This window comes from Lagopus leucura, unplaced genomic scaffold (assembly GCF_019238085.1).
Source record: "Lagopus leucura isolate 7727_CA_CO unplaced genomic scaffold, USGS_WTPT01 Super-Scaffold_100009, whole genome shotgun sequence".
NCBI lineage: Eukaryota > Metazoa > Chordata > Aves > Galliformes > Phasianidae > Lagopus > Lagopus leucura.
In genome coordinates, this window is record NW_024962266.1 from 23,167,326 (window position 1) to 23,185,028 (window position 17,703).

At 36.4% G+C, this 17,703-nt stretch overlaps 1 protein-coding gene across 4 annotated transcripts in view; it reads right to left on the reverse strand.

Annotated features, from left to right (window-relative positions):
• Positions 1-17,703, reverse strand: part of FAF1 (Fas associated factor 1) — a 144,790-nt gene that overhangs the window by 110,380 nt on the left and 16,707 nt on the right. For all 4 annotated transcript variants that reach the window (XM_042873359.1, XM_042873358.1, XM_042873361.1 and 1 more), the window contains 3 exons: positions 4,594-4,640; positions 1,969-2,177; positions 149-240 (listed from right to left, as the gene is read on the reverse strand). In XM_042873359.1, the coding sequence (XP_042729293.1) occupies positions 149-240; positions 1,969-2,177; positions 4,594-4,640 (348 nt within the window). The remainder of the gene's footprint in view (positions 1-148; positions 241-1,968; positions 2,178-4,593; positions 4,641-17,703) is intronic.

Sequence of the window (17,703 nt, forward strand, 5' to 3'; positions counted from 1 at the left end):
TTTTATAATGCTTTTAGTTTAAGAGATCCTTGCAGAGCTTTCACCTGAGACATCTAACACTCAGAAACCTTGTACTGCCATCCCCACCCTCAGACCCTCAGTTTGAAACACTGAATTCAGTTGACTGAAAACACAGCTGAAAACTTACACTATCATCTACATCTCCAGTCTTCCACCCCTTTAACAGCATTTTAGTTGCAGGAATCTGAAGTTCATTTTCTAGAATATGTTTGATATCTCCTGAAGAGAAAATGAAGAAAATGTCAAGAAATTCATATTTAAAATATGCACATTTATCTCTTTATTTCCAAAAATAAGGAAAAGGTACAGTGAAAACCAGTTTTAGTGAAGTTATCATTGTGACACACATTTCAAACAGTAAAGAATAAATGAAAGTAAAAAAACACATAGAACAAGAATCTGATTCACACAATCACATGAGGATACAGTGATTTGGACATATGTTTGAGTAGCTCTACACGATGTATGCTGGAACCATACATCTGCAGACACATGCCATCTGGAGCTATGCACTTTGCCAGAAATGAAGTGTGTCTGCATTTCTGATACCCAGCTCCACAATCAATAATCTGGACTTATGGAATTGAAGTGTTTGTATATTTGACTGGTCGGACAGATTTTTCAGTGTTTTGCACATTCTGTTCCTCCATCCTGGCCTGTGGCCACATCTGCTCCTCCTCATGTTGAAATGGACTGTTCCTGTGCTCTGAAGAGGTCATCTTGAAGATCAACCATCTCTCTTAGGCCTCTCTGCCCTCACCTGGGATTCTGACAAGCAGATCCCTGAACAAGCCAAAAAGGTGCTTTTGTGATGTTTATGGTTGAAATTCTATGATTTACCTTTCACACTTCTCTCAAGATTTTAAACAAAGCTTCCTTCAACCTTCATATGCCAAGAAAGACAGAAGTTTTACACCGACCACCTTCCGCCCTGTCACTTAATCATCTACATCTGAAAGAAGCTAATAGAAACAAACACCTATCGCCTACTACACCTATGATAGCTGAAAAATTCTGATTTGGTCACTCTTGTATCTACTTTGGATGTAACTCAGTGCAGCGCCACACCGAGCAAAGTAATGCTAACCAAGAATTCGACTGATCATCACTAGGTGGCACCATAAAAATACCAAATCAAACACTAACAAGAAAAACAAGGATCCAAGGTTTCAATTTCAAAATCTCATCACAGACAAAGTGACAGCTCAACAAATTTTTAATCAACTATTTCTTGACATGTTCATTTGTTTTGATCTGCATATTGTCTTAAAAAAAAATAATACTGTTTTTCCTTAGGAAGAGTAAATTAAGTCAGTCGGGAATTATAAAAAAGAATATGCTTGCAATGCTAAGAACAGCATGTTTCTAAAACACTTGCACAAAATGCATCATATTTAGAATAAAAACAATCAAGTCTGATAACAAAACTCTTAATTTCCTCAAAAAAGAGACAAATAAAAAGAAGGATGCTACAATGCTTTTCACACTTAGAAGAATTCTCTGAATTGTGTCACTAATCTTATTTAGAAAGGGATGATGCTATAGAGATTCAAAAGGAAATGCCAAAATGATCTTATTACTTGACTGCATCTACATTAATCCCACTGCAAATTACACTTTCTTGCCTCAACTTAATCAGTAATCTCCATTTTGTTTATGAAGTAAGTCCATAAGACAACTAGATGTCAAAATAAATATTTGATAGATCAATAACCTTTACAATGGATTAGTGAAATTTTTTTGCTTTTTTCGAGCTGCAAAGAGGTTTGAAAATGGTTAGAAGCTATGAAAACTGCACTTTGTGGGACATTTTTTGAGGGGTTTTGTTGGTTGGTTTGGGTTTTTTTTCCCCTATATGATTTAGATCTTGGTAGCAGGGTCTTTTTAGTTTGATTTTACTTTTAACAATTTTACCTCAACAGTTATATCATGTTTACACATTCTTACCCACTGTAGAGCTGTCCTCAAGTACTACATCCACATTTCTGTCTCTGTATTCAACCCTGAAGTCAAGCATTCGAGGTTGTCTTTCCACTATTTGTCTAGATGGCACTACATGGCGAAATGCTGAGGAAGATGAAGAAGCTGAAGAAGCTGCTGTAGAATGACTTGTGGGGCCATATGCTGGTCCTTGTAAAGTCTCTCCACCGTACTCACTGAAGGATACATAGATAAAGTATGAACAAATTGATAATGTTTAAATAAAGATTTGTGAAGTGAACAGAATTACTCACTGTTGTCCACAGCACATGCCTCTGGAATAAACTCCACTGTCATATCTGAAAATACTTTTTTTGTTCATAATTAGAAATTAACTTTCATATTAAAAACATTAATGTTTCAAGGACTCAGAAGTGCTATAGCAAAGCAGCTTAGAAGACAAACAGGTATTTAAGCCGTTATGATAGCCTAAAGTTCACTATGTAATTAACATCAGATTTATCTTGAGAAGCAGCATTATTTCCTGTTCCAAGAGTGCTGTGACCATATAAAAATTTGCACCATGGCAACCACCAGTTTTCTGTATCACTAGGCCAGCATCATATGCAATTTAGAATAAGAAGTAAAGCTTAAAATAAAATAAACTGGGAAACCCAGATTACCCAGAAGCACAACTCATCCTCCTCAGTGAACCACTTCATAAAAAGTACCACATAACTGAGATTAGAACCAAAGGTAACAAAACATTAAATTTAAGAAACATAACTCTAGGACAAAGAAAATTATGATGTACTGACACAAAGTTTTGCTGGCAAGACACTTCACAGGGCTTCACATTGTAGATGTTCTTACCAGTAAGACAGTGCTCTCTGTTTAAAAGATTATGTGTCTTGGGCACCAACAGGGTACCCTGAGGGAGGATGTAAGCTAATAAAATGAATGCACTGAAAAAATGGAAGCTGAGCAAGCATTTAAGAAATACAGGGATGCAATTTGCCTCATTTCCATTCCTAAACAGAATTTATTTTAAAAAATGCATACTCTCCTTCCTGAAGATACTATAAGATCTCTGGATCAATGGAAATGTTTCTTATGCAAGTCAAGCCTATAAAGACTGAACTTAGAAAAAAATATATGAATGTGGATGGACTCACGTCACAAAAGTGCAATAAATAGCACCAAGCTATTGCATATCACAATACTGTGACTTCCATTTTTGAAAATAAAATTAAAAAAAAAAAACAACCACATATTATGCATGTAAAACAAGGGAGAATATTTCTTTTCAAGCTTTAAAAAAGTTTAAATACTGAGCAATATGTTTGTTGGGCTTTTTGTTTGTTCTCGGGTTTTTTGTTTTTGTTTTCAATTTGATGCCTAACCAAAACTTAGTACTGTAACCATTTTCGTTAGCAGAACTCAGAAGCAAAGAATATTCTGATTCTCAGGAGCTGAACTCATTTATTTATTTAAATACAACACAACTGAACTATAAAGTAAAACTTGACTTCAAGTTCAGCTGCATTAAATATACCTCATTCCATCACCAAAAGTATTTTACATATCTGACTTGCAATCTGTAATGAAGCATAGAAAGCCACTAAAAAGCATCCAAATCAGTAAATCAACCTCATCTGAAAGCCACTGGAAGGTAGGCTTCTAAGTCTACCAGGCCTAATTTTAAACTTCTACCATGGAAAGAAAAAAGGAAAATAAAAAAGACTTGAGACACATTTTAATGTCCCATCACTTCTACAAATGAAGAATTTCCTAATGAAGAAAGCTGCGTTAAGTGGACATCAGACCTACCTGTTACCAAAGTCTGGTATAACTGCTGCCCAAATCCTTCTCCCTGACAAAATGGCTGTAAATGTTCTGGTGTTTTGAATTTTAATGCTTTGAGGTCAGGACTTATTAACATAAGTAGAAATAGTACTTGACACAGAAGAGACTTGATCAATCAGATCATGCAGGCTTAACAGTGAATATACATCTAGTAACTTTATCAAGCAAATAAGGTTTTATCTTGATCCAAAAAAAATGATTTATTTAATAATAGCTTTAGTGAGCATTGGCATTTATGCCAGAACATCACATCACCTACACTAAGCATCTTCTTTAATCATTAAAATAAACTTTTAAAACCAGTACCTTGACTATTTCCCTGAACAAAATTAAAAATAATATTTAACTGCCTCTCTCAAGTAGCTCAACTCCTGTTCTGTTGTATTCAGTTGCCTTATCAGCACTTAGGAGATCATGCTTCAGTGACTCCAAGGTATCCAAGCATCAATATATGAGCCAAAATTTAATTTAAAAACTGAAAGGAAATCAGTAAAGCTATTTGTAGAGGGAAGCAACTTTATTTTATCTAGCATTATATCTACCACCAGTTAATGACCTAATTAATATAAAATAAAAAATCATTAATTTAAACAGATGGTTGAGCTTGTTCTTCACCGTTTTGGGAAAAACTGATTGTGAAATCAGCTTTGTCAGGTATTGAATTTGTGGCTCACAAAAACTGCTTTAAAAGGAGAATTATATCATCATCTTGGGATTCAGAAACAAAAATGCAACTACTATGCAGCATCATTCTCTGTATGTACTATTCCATCCCTCTGCGCTTACCTTTGCAGAATGCCATTTTCTTGTGGTATTACACCATTTATAGCTGCCTGAAAAGAGAAAAAAAAGTTTTCAATCAGGTATGCAGAGGAAGAAAAATAAATCAGGACAGACTACTGTACTTTGCTTTAAAAAGTGGTTAGCTTGCTTCAAAACATGCCATAAGATGTTCTCCATTCAGTAAATACTCTTGGTAAACAACACTGCCATTAAAGTACCTTCTTAAAATAAAAAAACATATTTAAGTGAAAATGAACATCAACTGACGCTCAATAGATTTCCCAGGTGTAGTGCAAAAGAATGAACAGCACAGCTCACGCTCAGTAAATCTAGCACTTGGTACATGCACAAGGAAAAAGACAGTTCTCAGACTCACTGAGCTGTGTGCAGACAAGGCAGCCAGACAGCAATACACAGAAAAGCTCATGTCTCCCAGAAGCATTGGGCCACTCTCGCCTGTACACCAGTGCTGCAGAGACTTCTAGAGAAGTCCAACCTCTTAAGCATAACCACGTACCACAGAACCACCGAAATACTGCCAATACTCAAACAATCTTCATGTGAAAAAAGCAAACATTTTTAAGTATGCCTTACACAGCTAACTGTCAGCGCGTGCTGATCAGCAACTCCGAACAAAATATTACTCAAGTGTAAATGCAGGAACATATTTGCTAGACTTGGTATTCGTTAAGAGTTTGTAGCATCCCACTACTAATCCCCACTTTCTGCTGTGCCACCAGCACATATTACTACCAGGATTTCTAATATGACTAATATCCATTCTCATGTGCCAGAGACACCTGACCTGCTGGCCTGTATACCTGAGGAGTGACTGGTCCTTGATGAAGACAAAGCTGAAACTTAGAAGCTCAGACTCTGTAGTACTACAAGAGGATTAAGTCAAATACTGTGACTATGGACTGTCATTATTCATCATCATTTTTACAAATCAATATTTACTGATGTGGCTTAAACAACAAGTGTCCAGTAAAGGTAGAATAAACCAAGAGTTAAATCCTATGTTTCTTCTCTGAATACATAACCATGAGTTTTTACAGTTTCTGTTAACAGTTAATAAACAATGGTTAACAACTGAAGTCAAAGTATTACTACTGAACTCAAAGTACCTTTGATACTGTAACAAGATATGCAAAACATTACACAAGGACAGCAGAAAAAGACACAGGAAAGTGCTGGAGGTATCTATAAGCTACAACAACTACCCACAAGTCTGTATCAAATTACAGTGAAAACAGCTTCCTAGCAGAGCACATTTTAAATTAGGTTATCCATCACATATGGCAATAACCAGGAGATTCTGTTTAATGTGTCTCATTTATCATCAGTGTGGTTTTTGCAGTCATACACAGCTCCTGATCATGTTCATCTAAAAAACCTCCAGGAAAAATGGAAGGTTCTGGTTTGTTTGGGTTTTTCTGTATTGGCCCCAGTACTCATCAGCAAGATACACAAGTCGGTCAAGAGTCAAAAACATCCTTCATTGTGCATCTATAGGATATGAAAACCAAATAGAGGTTCCTGCACCACAGGACCAGTGACAATCTGGACAAAAAGAAACTGCTTCAGCAATAAAGAAATACAGCACAGCAGGGCATCTCCACACTTCTTCAGTCAAAGCTCATGTCTCAATCTCAGCTCATTTTTTCTAAGTCTAATCAGAGGGGCTAAATATGATAGAAAATCCAAGCAACTTTCTTTAGAACTGAACAATGCATTTGTTCAAGTCCCCAGTTCTGTAAAGTTGATAACATTTAAGGGGCACAGCATTAAGAAAACGCAGCAGCAGCAGCATTATGTATGGGTTTGATGGAAAGACCTCTATTAACCACAGTAAAAACAGTCTGGACGTTGTTTATTAAGGAAAATGGAAAACTAAAAATATGTAGATGACAAATGGTGGCAGTGCAGACACAGGTACTGCATAAACATTAAACATTCATGTTCTTATATAACATCCATAGGTGGACATTGCAAAGAAATGGGAACAACCATCCACTTTAGGATTTCATAGCAGGAATGTTGTGACTAAAAACAAATTAATAAGTGAACACATTAAGACCATTCCAGACTCTTCTTCCACAGCATCAGACCCTTCTGAGAGAGGATCAGCTCCCTGCGATGAAGCAAACATTCAAAGATATTAAGTTTTGTCTTTCCAAACAGGGATCATCTGAGCAGCAAAACCAGCATGTGTGACTAATACACAGTAGTTAAAGATACTAAAACTGCTTCAAGTGAAATATATGACAGGTGCAGTAAATCTGCACATGGGTTATTAAATAAAGACGCATGTCTGGCTCAGAACATTTCTTCAGCTTCAAGTTGTTACCAGGGAAGCAGCAGTACATGCTTGCTCCGTTCTCACATGTATATCCACTTGTGTCCACAACTTCAACTTTTGTTCGGTTGGCTGTTTTTTTTTTGGTGTCTGTTCTAATGCTAGCAGTATTTAAAGAGTTAAGCTCCACTTAACTGGAAAATTACAGAGTTTTAATAAGATTTTTCCCAAAGCTAAAGATATAAGGTGTGTCGCAATGCTACCCATGTACCAAACCTTGTGTAATATTGTTCAAACGTCATACAGATGAACAGAAGCAAGAACATAATTATTGCTTCAGTGACAACATTCAAACAACTACAAGGTTTACAACTTATTTAGGAAATTTTAAGCCAAATTCAGTTATTCTTTATTTATGAATTTTGCTTAGAAACTGTCATATATCTAAGAACTGAAATTACTTAAGAATTCACTAGGTCCAGCATAACCTGATGTAAACTGGCTCATTTTTGACCAGACAGACATCCAGAAGTTCCACTATCATAACTCTGAGTCTGCTCCATGTAACAGTTTAAAGTCATACTGAGAATGATGACTAAGAATCTTCTTCATTCAGAGAATGGAAAGACAAAAATACGACACAATACTGGACTGACGAGTGCCAATTAGAAAGGTCAAAGTAACGATAATTTTTTCTGGTGGTTAGCTTCACAGCAGCAAGTTTCCTAACTACAGTATCAAAATACATTAAATCCAGTGGAGCAATAGGATTAATAAAAGGTTATTAAATCCACTAAAAGTTTGGGCAACCCAGGAACTCAGTAGTACTCTACAGACTAGAATAATTTAAGTGCCTGAAGAATGTTATGAAGCAGACTCTTAAATTTAAAGCCTTTCCTCAAGGAAATATTTGCTGTAATAGTCACACGTATCCAGAATTGACTAATCTATCTTTTACTGATACAAAACAGTGTCAGAGGGAAAAAAAACAAGATCAACCTTTTTTAATAACCTGATGAAATAATAAAGTTGATGACTTCTCTCAAAACACAGACTTATGGTACTGAGCATTAAAAAAAAAATTAAGCACGTCTGATGGTGTCTTTCACTCTGGAGGGAGGAAATGATGAAAAACTGCATCATTTCAGATAGTACAGACTTATCTCCTGAGCTTAAAATACTCAGTGGTTATCAGTAGGATTGAAAATAGACCAGATTTGCTAACGATACTGTTTAGAAACAGGGGTTTACACATATTGACTGACTGCACGCGCAAACCAGGCAGGGAATTCCTTCCTCTTCATGAACTCCACAATTTACAAGTGATGCTTAGATAAGTTACCTTAAGTGCTAAAGTCAGGCCCAGATGAGCACAGCCAAAGATTCTCCCAACGGCTGAGATGGGAAAAAAAAGCTTCCTCAGCCACCTCTTTTCCCCTCCCCTTCCTAGTCTCCATTCCAGACAACAGTTCTGGCCGACAGATACACTCTACCACAAAGATCCTTTAAAACTTCCCACATTCAGACTTCTACCTCAATGAAAACCAAGAGCAGGTGGGATCCAGCCTAAAACGCAAAAATTACAGATTCTCTTCAGGAAACAACCTGGGCATTTTCCTTGAGTGAAATGAATCTCAAGAGGTATGACTCAGGACCACCTGTCTAAAACTGCATACCAGAAAACATCTCTACAGCAAGAGATAGAAGACTTGCCTATCATTCAGCAAGTTGCTGAGGGCATTTTCTTCTAATTCTCTGGGATTCCGGCAGCTTGACACAAAAGGATTTCTCAACTACATTTTTTCTGCTTTATTCCATATTAAGTAATATAATACCCTCACGATCCGTATCTTTAATTCCTTCTATGAACTTCAGCTATCTTTGATAAATAAATTCATTTATTACACCTCCCCCAAATGTTACATGTCATACTCTACATTTGTTTTAAAATGCCTGGGAGAATACAGAAATAAAGTTCTGCATTTTGTGGCTATCCCACTCATCTTGCATTTTCATCCTGTTATATATTTAACATTTCTCTGACATCAAAACAATTTCTGTCAAGCCACAAATTCAGAAAGTTTATCCCATGCTGCTTCCTACAGACAGTTTGCCATCTCAGAGATTATGGTACTAGCAGACTTCTGGAGCACGTTTAGAAATATAACAATAACTGGTTTTGTTGCTTCACACTACATTATATATCTAAATACTTGATTGACCCTTTCATCATTTAATTAATTAATGTATAGATTTATTTTTCTGTCTGATAACACAAGTGAACAGAACCCCAAACCACGTGTACAAAGCCTCACTGTAGAGGCAGACACAACAAGCATTTAGTATCAAAAAAAATTCTTAACTACTGTGTTTTGAAAATGTCAGTGTCAGTAAGTCTTCCTGTATTTGATCAATTCATCCTACTTGCCTATCACTCAAGATCGCTGAATTTAGAAAAGAAAAAAAAAAAGAAAAAAAAAAAAAAGGAAAAATGGAGTAGTATCAGGATTTATTTGTTCATTTTGGCCACAGAAATATTTCTTACAGTGAAACACAGGATACTGCTATCGGCAAACTTCAGTAGTAACAATAACCATTTTCATAATGCTTTTCTACAGACTTTTAATCAACAAAAATCTTGCATTTTCCAACAGAACTGATCTTGCCATTGCCACGTTTTTAACAGATAATGCCAGATGTAGTTATGTCAAAAATATTTGTTCTGACCTCCTAATGCTATAAGTGCAGTCAATTCCATAAAAATTATATGCATGTAGGAACTTCTCCTGTGATCTGATTATAACCATAGACAGTGGAATATTTGGGAGCAAACAGGAAAAGTTTTACTCACCAACACTGACAAAACCATACAGCAAGTACTTGTCAAATAATGCACGCAAATTGGATTAATAAAATGAAGGTTTACTGAAGTCAGCTGTAAAACAATCACTTCTTTCTGCACTAAGACACTGGGAGTGTATCACGAGATTCCCAAGCAAAGAAACATGGCTTCTACCCAACTTCACACAACTGTCTGATCTTGCCTGTTACATGTATGTTAGCAATCTGCCATCCTAGATGTGAAATTCTGTAAAATGTTCTGCACAAATACAAATTATTTTAGACCAGACACTTTTGCAGACAAGATTCAGCATCAGCCTCCTACACAGATACTTTAAAACCACTACTTTAACAAGTAACGACTGCTTTTGGCTCAAGTTACAAAAACTATCATTTTTTGGATTTTTGAATGAATGCATTAATACTTAAATTTTCCTAACAATTACTTACTATGCCCCAGCAGTAAATTAACAGGAGCAAACTCTACCTTTGTTACCATTCCCAGGCTGTACAAAGCATAGAAAAGCGTGAGCATTTTCCTGCAGTTTGCATTATACTCACTGGCATTTCCCCAGCTTTGCAAGTCTCAAAGTATTTCCAAGCGCTAGACGTTGCGTTACACCCACAGTTCTTACCAAATGCCAACATTTGTCCCCATCGTGGTTAAAATTTAACCAAAAGCTGTAATTGAACTACAATGAAATGTCTTTCTATGCATTCTGCTTTATTTCAGCTTGCTTTCTTTATAACAAATATACTTCATGAAAAGCTGTCAAACAATAGAATTACTAATAAAGCAAAAAATTAGCATTTCATCAAAAATGCCACATGAATATATTCATACAGATGATTCACATCATCAGCAAGAGAGCAAGCGTTGAAATAGTTTGCAGTTAGCACTCTAGATGTGGTTTCCCACTTTTCCCCACTTCTTTGGTGGCTTCAACAAACTTGTTCCTGTAGCTCATACAATATGCTGAAATGCACTAGGAAGCCTTTCAACAGTCAGATATACTTCAATAATCCTGGGGGAAAAAAACCACACTTTACACGGTCCTTTAATTGTACACTGTTACTGCATAATTCCACAAATAAAGCTCAATCTCAATAACAGATTCACAAATGGATGCATTTATATGGTGTAATGAAAATAAAAACCATGAGCACATAAGTAAAGAAGCTTATATTGATCAGTATTGATTATACTGACATCATACTATACTATATTATTATATAGTATTATATACTAGTATATAGTATATACTAGTATATAGTATATACTAGTATATAGTATATAATAGTATATTATTATATATTATTATATTATTCTATATTATACTGATTAATGTCACACATTTTTATGCTATACAGCTTCATATCCTAACTTCACAGAAGCAAAAGCTTATGCTTGATATCAAAGCATATTTTGTTACTCCTTGAAACACTAAGCTAGACAACAGGAGAGACAGATAAAACAAAGGCTGAGCCTGAAAACAATCTGTATTCTGAGCTCCCACACTTCTATCCCTCTCCAAACAGTTTTACGTAAATTTGAATGGCAATATACTATCAGGGAAAGGTTGGGGATGGCTACTCGAAGATAATATACTTCTTGTTCAACTTTAAAACTGCTCGTTGTTATGACATGCTAGTTCCCAGTGAGTCTTACAAAGACAGGATGAAATCTCACGACACAACATGATTCTAAAAAATCCTGGAAGCGCTGCATACAGAATGAGGTTGCTTTTACTGAAAAAGGCACAACACCACAAAGCATCCTGACAGATTCCAAATTACTCTTACTGTAGTCAACAGACTGCTTAATCATAATCAATAATAAAGAATATTTATGCAACATTTTGCTTATTTTGGAAGCCAGAAAACACAGAGCTCAAGTATGCAGCATATAGCTCATCTACAGTGCTTCAGACCACGTTTCAGACAAGGCTGTGTTTCTGGCACTGCACCAACCCGGTCTTCCAGGATGAGATAGTGTACTGAAATAAAACTCAGACAGAACAGTTAAGATACTCAGTAGTAAAACATTTATATCATTTTTCAGAATACCCCTCTCTAGAAGCCTGGTGGCTTCCAGATGACTCCTAGCTTACCGTGGTCCAGTCTTTCACATTAAGGTTCACTTGCAAAACAGTCACAGAATCTGCAGACGCTGGTTCTCAAATTAAATAAATTACTTCATTTTACTCCTACTCATACATTCCCAGCATGATTTCATGACAGACTAATTGCTTGTCAAACACACATTTAGAAGATGTATGCAATTTTCAGTTCAACTAGTTATAGAGTAATACATGGCAAACTACTTTCAGATATCTTAAAACACCAATTACCATCCACTCAACTATTAATATACTCTAGAAATTTGCTCTTAAATTGCAATGTTTAAGGACAAATTAATGCTAAGCAATCTGCACACAGGCTGCCAATCCAGAGGTAGAATCCTCTGAAAGTAAGTATTTGTGAAATGTCAGGCAGGTGGGTAATGCATGCATACAGCTAAAGTAATACTCAGGCACTACTGCTTTCTCAGGTTCTCATTTTTATGGTGTAATCAGAGCACAAAAAAATTATCTACTACAAGAAATAGAGCTTTTTCTTCATGAAATGAAATCAAAGTTTTCTAGTCCCCTTGCTTTCACTGCGCAGGACAAAGTTCAAGGAGCTCATTTATTCAGTAATTACATTCTATTTAGAAAGAAGACACGTTGCCCACATGACTTTACAATGCTGATGTGAACATGCCACCTAAAAAAGTCTGCTCACCTACATTTCTGGCCAGATATTAAAACTTAAGTTTAAATTAAAACTTCTTCAATGCAGCCAAAGCAGTTAAAATACAGCAATAATAATTCCTTTGTTATGCTCCAGTGAATAAAGCAGGCATTTCCTATTAGAAATATTAAATCACTAGTAATGAAACAAATCAAATTGTTTTAGATTAGCATAATCCCTTTAGTGCCTAGGAAACTGACAATTTGCCAGTTAACCATTACATTTGCTAAAATACTGAAGGGATGGAAGGTATAGATCTCTTCACACATACTGAGAAAATATTACATTTTAACAGCAAGTAGAGGGTATTGATTTAGAAGACACTCTGTCCAAGGTTTGACATCTATGCTACACCAGTCTTACCCTATATTAAATATTCTTACTCTATTACCCATCCTTCTTCAAAAAGTAATGTGAAAATTAGGCCCTTCTGCTGAATGAACAAAACTGCAAACCAGACATGAAACAGCACTAAAGAAAACACATTTAAACCCATGATTCTTAACTGCCTTAAATAAAATTATAAACCAAGAACTACTTCCATGAGAGGTATCCATTTTCATCCTTCCAAAAAAACTGCCTTCAAATTGGAGGTCAAAACAATTCACATATTTAACCCCAATTCTTGGTTTCCATAAACTTGTAAACTTTACACCCCTTGCCTCAATCATGGTAGATCAAAGTGATTCTTAGAAAGAGTTTATTGCCGACAAAACAAATAATTGTACAATGTTAAAACTGTAGCAATGCCTTAACAATAGGAGGCAAGAATGAACATCACTGAAAAACATCAGATTTCTGGAATGCAAGCTCAAGTCTTCTCATCCACTGAAGTTTCTAAGGCCTTTTCCATGTATGTCACAGATGTTTCAACAGAGCATTCACAGGTATTCAAACTGCCTTCACAAAACCCTCATGCAGACACAGAAATTTACTCAGGGGTGGGAAATAGTTTGTATTTCTAGCCTTCACCTGCCTTAGCACCAAAAAAAAAAAAAACAAAGGTAAATTCAAGAAACCGTACGTCCCCATAGGTCTAGTACATGTGTCAATGGTTTATGGGCTGGTCCGGCCCAGTTCCGTGACCAGCAGGGCGGAGGGATCTGCGGATCCGCACCTCTGGGAAAGGGGAAGCAGGGGACCCCAAAATACTTGAAAACAACAGCACTGATCTGAGGTGGAACAAATGACTTTACTAAATACAGTATTAGTAAAATACAATGAGAGAGAGAGAGAGAGAGAGAGAGAGAGAGTCTGTTTGAATTGTATAGACCTCACCACAATGCTGGGGTGAGAAGTGCAGTCCAGTTGAGCGACTGAAGTACAGACAGCGAAGCGCAGGCGGTGAAGCGCAGATAGCGAAGCACAGACAGCGAAGAGCAGGCGAAGAAGGATCAGGTGACCTTGCTTGGAGTTACATCCCCTTGCTGACCACAAAGTCTCCTGGGGAAATGTAGTTCTTCTCCGACGGACGAACATTCGGCAGATATCAAATCCCACCCCCAATGCATTACATGATGTTATGGTGTGGAATACTGATGACCAAAAATCATAAAACCATGACATACATGACACAGCTATTGACTGCTGGGGTGAGGAGCATTTGAGGAAGGGTTTTTTTTTAATACCTGAGTAGTCACAGGCAAGATCTATGGGAATCCAGTGAAGCTTTGGTATAGAAGACTTGAAATAAGGAAAATAAGACTGTACAGAAAGATTTGAGAACTGAAATGAGAGGAACCATTCCCTTCCCAGCCTCTTCTTCACAGGTGGAACACTGTGAAATGAGATTCTTGAGTATTTACACAGTATCAGCTACAGCTTTGATTGCAATTTAAACAGGGTTCCTAATACAAAAAATTCAAAAACCATGTGAACGAGGCCCAAAAGCCTCTGGCGGAAGCAGTTGGGATTTGGTCGTAGCACAGAAACTGGGCCACATATTACTGCCAGAGGTGATCCTCCTTCTTTGAAGCACATTACTGAGGTGACAAAGAAACACTCTTATTCTGCATTCTGCAAACTAAGAATCTTAATTGTCTCGCTAAGTATTAGTTGTTGAGTTCTTTGTATGTATTTGTTTCCTTAATAGATGGAAGTGCACATCACTACATGGAAAGCAATCCCACGTTTACAACTACTTATAGATCTGAGCATCCCACAGTCTACAGTGTAGAAAACATACAAAAAGGGAAGAAACATCTGCTTTATATGAGATTAAGGTATTCAAAAGTAAATAATAATAATGGATTTATTAATCACGCTTTAAGAGTAGCTGGTTATCTTTGCCAATGCTTTGCTGCACAGAACTTCCATAAGATACACAGCATTCATATGAGCTTACTCAACGATACGGAAATGTCACTTGGAAGCCACAAAACAGATGGAAATACAGAGAACAAGAAATTAAAGGGATCCTGATGTAATGTAAAATAAATTAAAGACTTCCAAAAGGGACTTCTGTAAGCCCTTTTGTAAGCCTTCGTAAAACAGAAGCTTAAACAGTTTGTCTTCTACTACAAGAGATTAATACTGCACAAGAAACTTGCAACTCCTGTATTTCCTGGACAACGGGCAGCACAGTTCACCAGCACCAGGTGGAAGCCTGTCCACCAGCAGTACTTGTCATTGTCACCTCTGAGCTTTCTTCCTCCTCAGCTCTTCTGGAAGCACCATTCTGAGTGCTGTCCAGGCTACTGAACACAGCAATAGCAAGAATTAACTAACTGAGCTGAGCATATCCGACAGGACAACCAGATACAGGAGGCATCTGTCTAAGACAAAATTTGAAATTGGGAAGAAAAAAAAAAAAAAGATAGAAACCTCTAGTTCCCACATGATTGTTCATGTGAACACTGAGAAAATGTTATAAAAGCACAGACACATACATGTTCCTAACAGTGAAAATCCTTCAGATGGTCAACTTCACCATTCCAACAGTAAGTGCTGTCAAACGTGTACCACTGTCAGCATTGTGGTCAAAAGTCAAGAAAACAGTAGATCACCAATACAAGAAAGAAGGGGTAAATGTGACGAACACGATCACCATCACATGCAGCCCTGGTTCCACAGCCACTGAAAAGCAGGCAGCTTAGAATAAAATGAGCTGACAGGCATATGACAGCATTGCCCCATGTTTAAGGAAAAGAAATGGCCCTACGAATGGCAAATGAATCACCTGATTTCTGGGTGCAGTCTAATTTAAATTAATTTTTTAAAAAACAGAGATACATCAATGTTTCTGCAGGGCAAATCAGTTGGAAAAATAAAAAAAGACAAAAGTAATGTCCAGTGTTTTAGTTCTTACCAGCTGGTAGTGAGATTAACTACACTGTGTAACAAAAGAACTAAGTTAACGTTTAGAAAGTAGCAAAAGACATAAATAATGGACTGTTGCTAACTGTCAAGAGGCAGTGGATGGTCATTTGACCAGGAATTCCATCTTAAATGGCATTTCCAACAGCAACAGAGAAGAAAAATTACAAAGCCTCTCTCACTTTTCTCAGTTCAAATTCTTCTTACTTTTTTACTTTTTTCTTTCCACAGGACATCACACAGAAAAAAATACAGGAATAAAGTGTAAACTAAATGCATATTTCCACTAAGAAACTAAAGTCAAACCAAACAATCCTCTGTGTAAGTTATACACCAAAACGAAAACAGAAAACCCTACAGTTGAGAGTAAAAGCTTTTTAAAAACAGATGTTCAAAATATACAATTTTCTTGTTCCAAGATACAAAAATGCTTTTTTTGTCAGCTGATTCTTGGAAGTTATGTGAGAAAAGAACTGCAAGTCATCACATTTCCAGGTGCACTAAACTGCTGGTTTCACTGAAATTATACTGTGCTTCAAACAGGGAATAACAAAGCTAAGCACAGCAGGAAGGCACAAAGGCCATTTTAAGAGTTTATTTTAAATAGAAAACAGATTTTTGTGAGTTTGTTTTTTCTTTTAATATATTATTATACACACAACATCTACAGTGAAGTGAACATGGGATAACCCCACCTTAACTTTGATTAAACTGACTTCCCTCTCAAAGTGTTACGCCAAGCAGTACCCACATCACCATATCTGTTGGGAAAAAAATGAAATAACAGCTGAAGGAGTAACAACAGAAATGCTGATATGGAAAAAGGTAGAAAAAAATAAGCAGAGAATGCTGCTCTTCATATAAAAAAATCTGATCTTACTAGATTTTATGTACAGGATATCAGGACAGCAGTTACCACATATGTAATAATTTCACATACCTGAAAGTCCATATCACATAGGGCCAAGCAGATTAGGAATTTCTGCATTAATAGATCATTTCTCTTAAATATATACTATCAGAAACAATTCAAAAAGGACATACTTGGGATTTCTTTTTTATTCCCTTCATACAAAGCTTAAAATACATTTATATTGTCATTCTTATCTCCAAATGTCGAAGCAGAAGGTTTTGAATGAGAAAACTTATTAAGCCATCAAATTTTACAGCACACAGAAATTCCTAACTTTTGCTTCCTCAAATATTAAAATCTACTGTAAATTGATTGGTCTCAGAGGAACAACACTCGAGAAGCAACAAACCAGCACTTGTAGCAGGCTTAAGAGTTACTGGATTATTAATTGAAGAACAATTTCATAGTGATGAAGACCTAAAAGAAATCACTGTGTTATCTACATCAATCATCTAGATTTCACAGAATATCTGTGGCATTTCATCACTTGGCCTTGAATAAGCCCAGTAAATAGGTTACAGAGCTCCAATACATTAAAAAAGTAAACTGCTATTTGGGGAAGACCACAATAAAGGTCAATTCATGTGCAAAAGAAGGAAACCAGTTATTGGCAAGATTAGACTTCGTGATCCCATCAGTTTGTTTGTTGTTACTGCAGGCAAATTCCTCCACAGCAATCTCATTACCAATTTGATTTTGAGCACTTGAAACCTAGCAATACGATGTTTATAAGTGACAGCTTCCTGTATCACTTTAAACAGCTATAAATGTGATTTCAACACCATAAAACATACACAACTCCGATTTAAATCCAATTTGTTTAGTCTAAGTGGAAGATAATGTCTCCATGCATCCCACACTAAGGGAGGTAAATGAAGACTGTGGAGGTGTGAACATGACGGAAGTAGGATCTTTACAAGTTCAAAAATTGTTGATGTTTCCATTCTCAAAT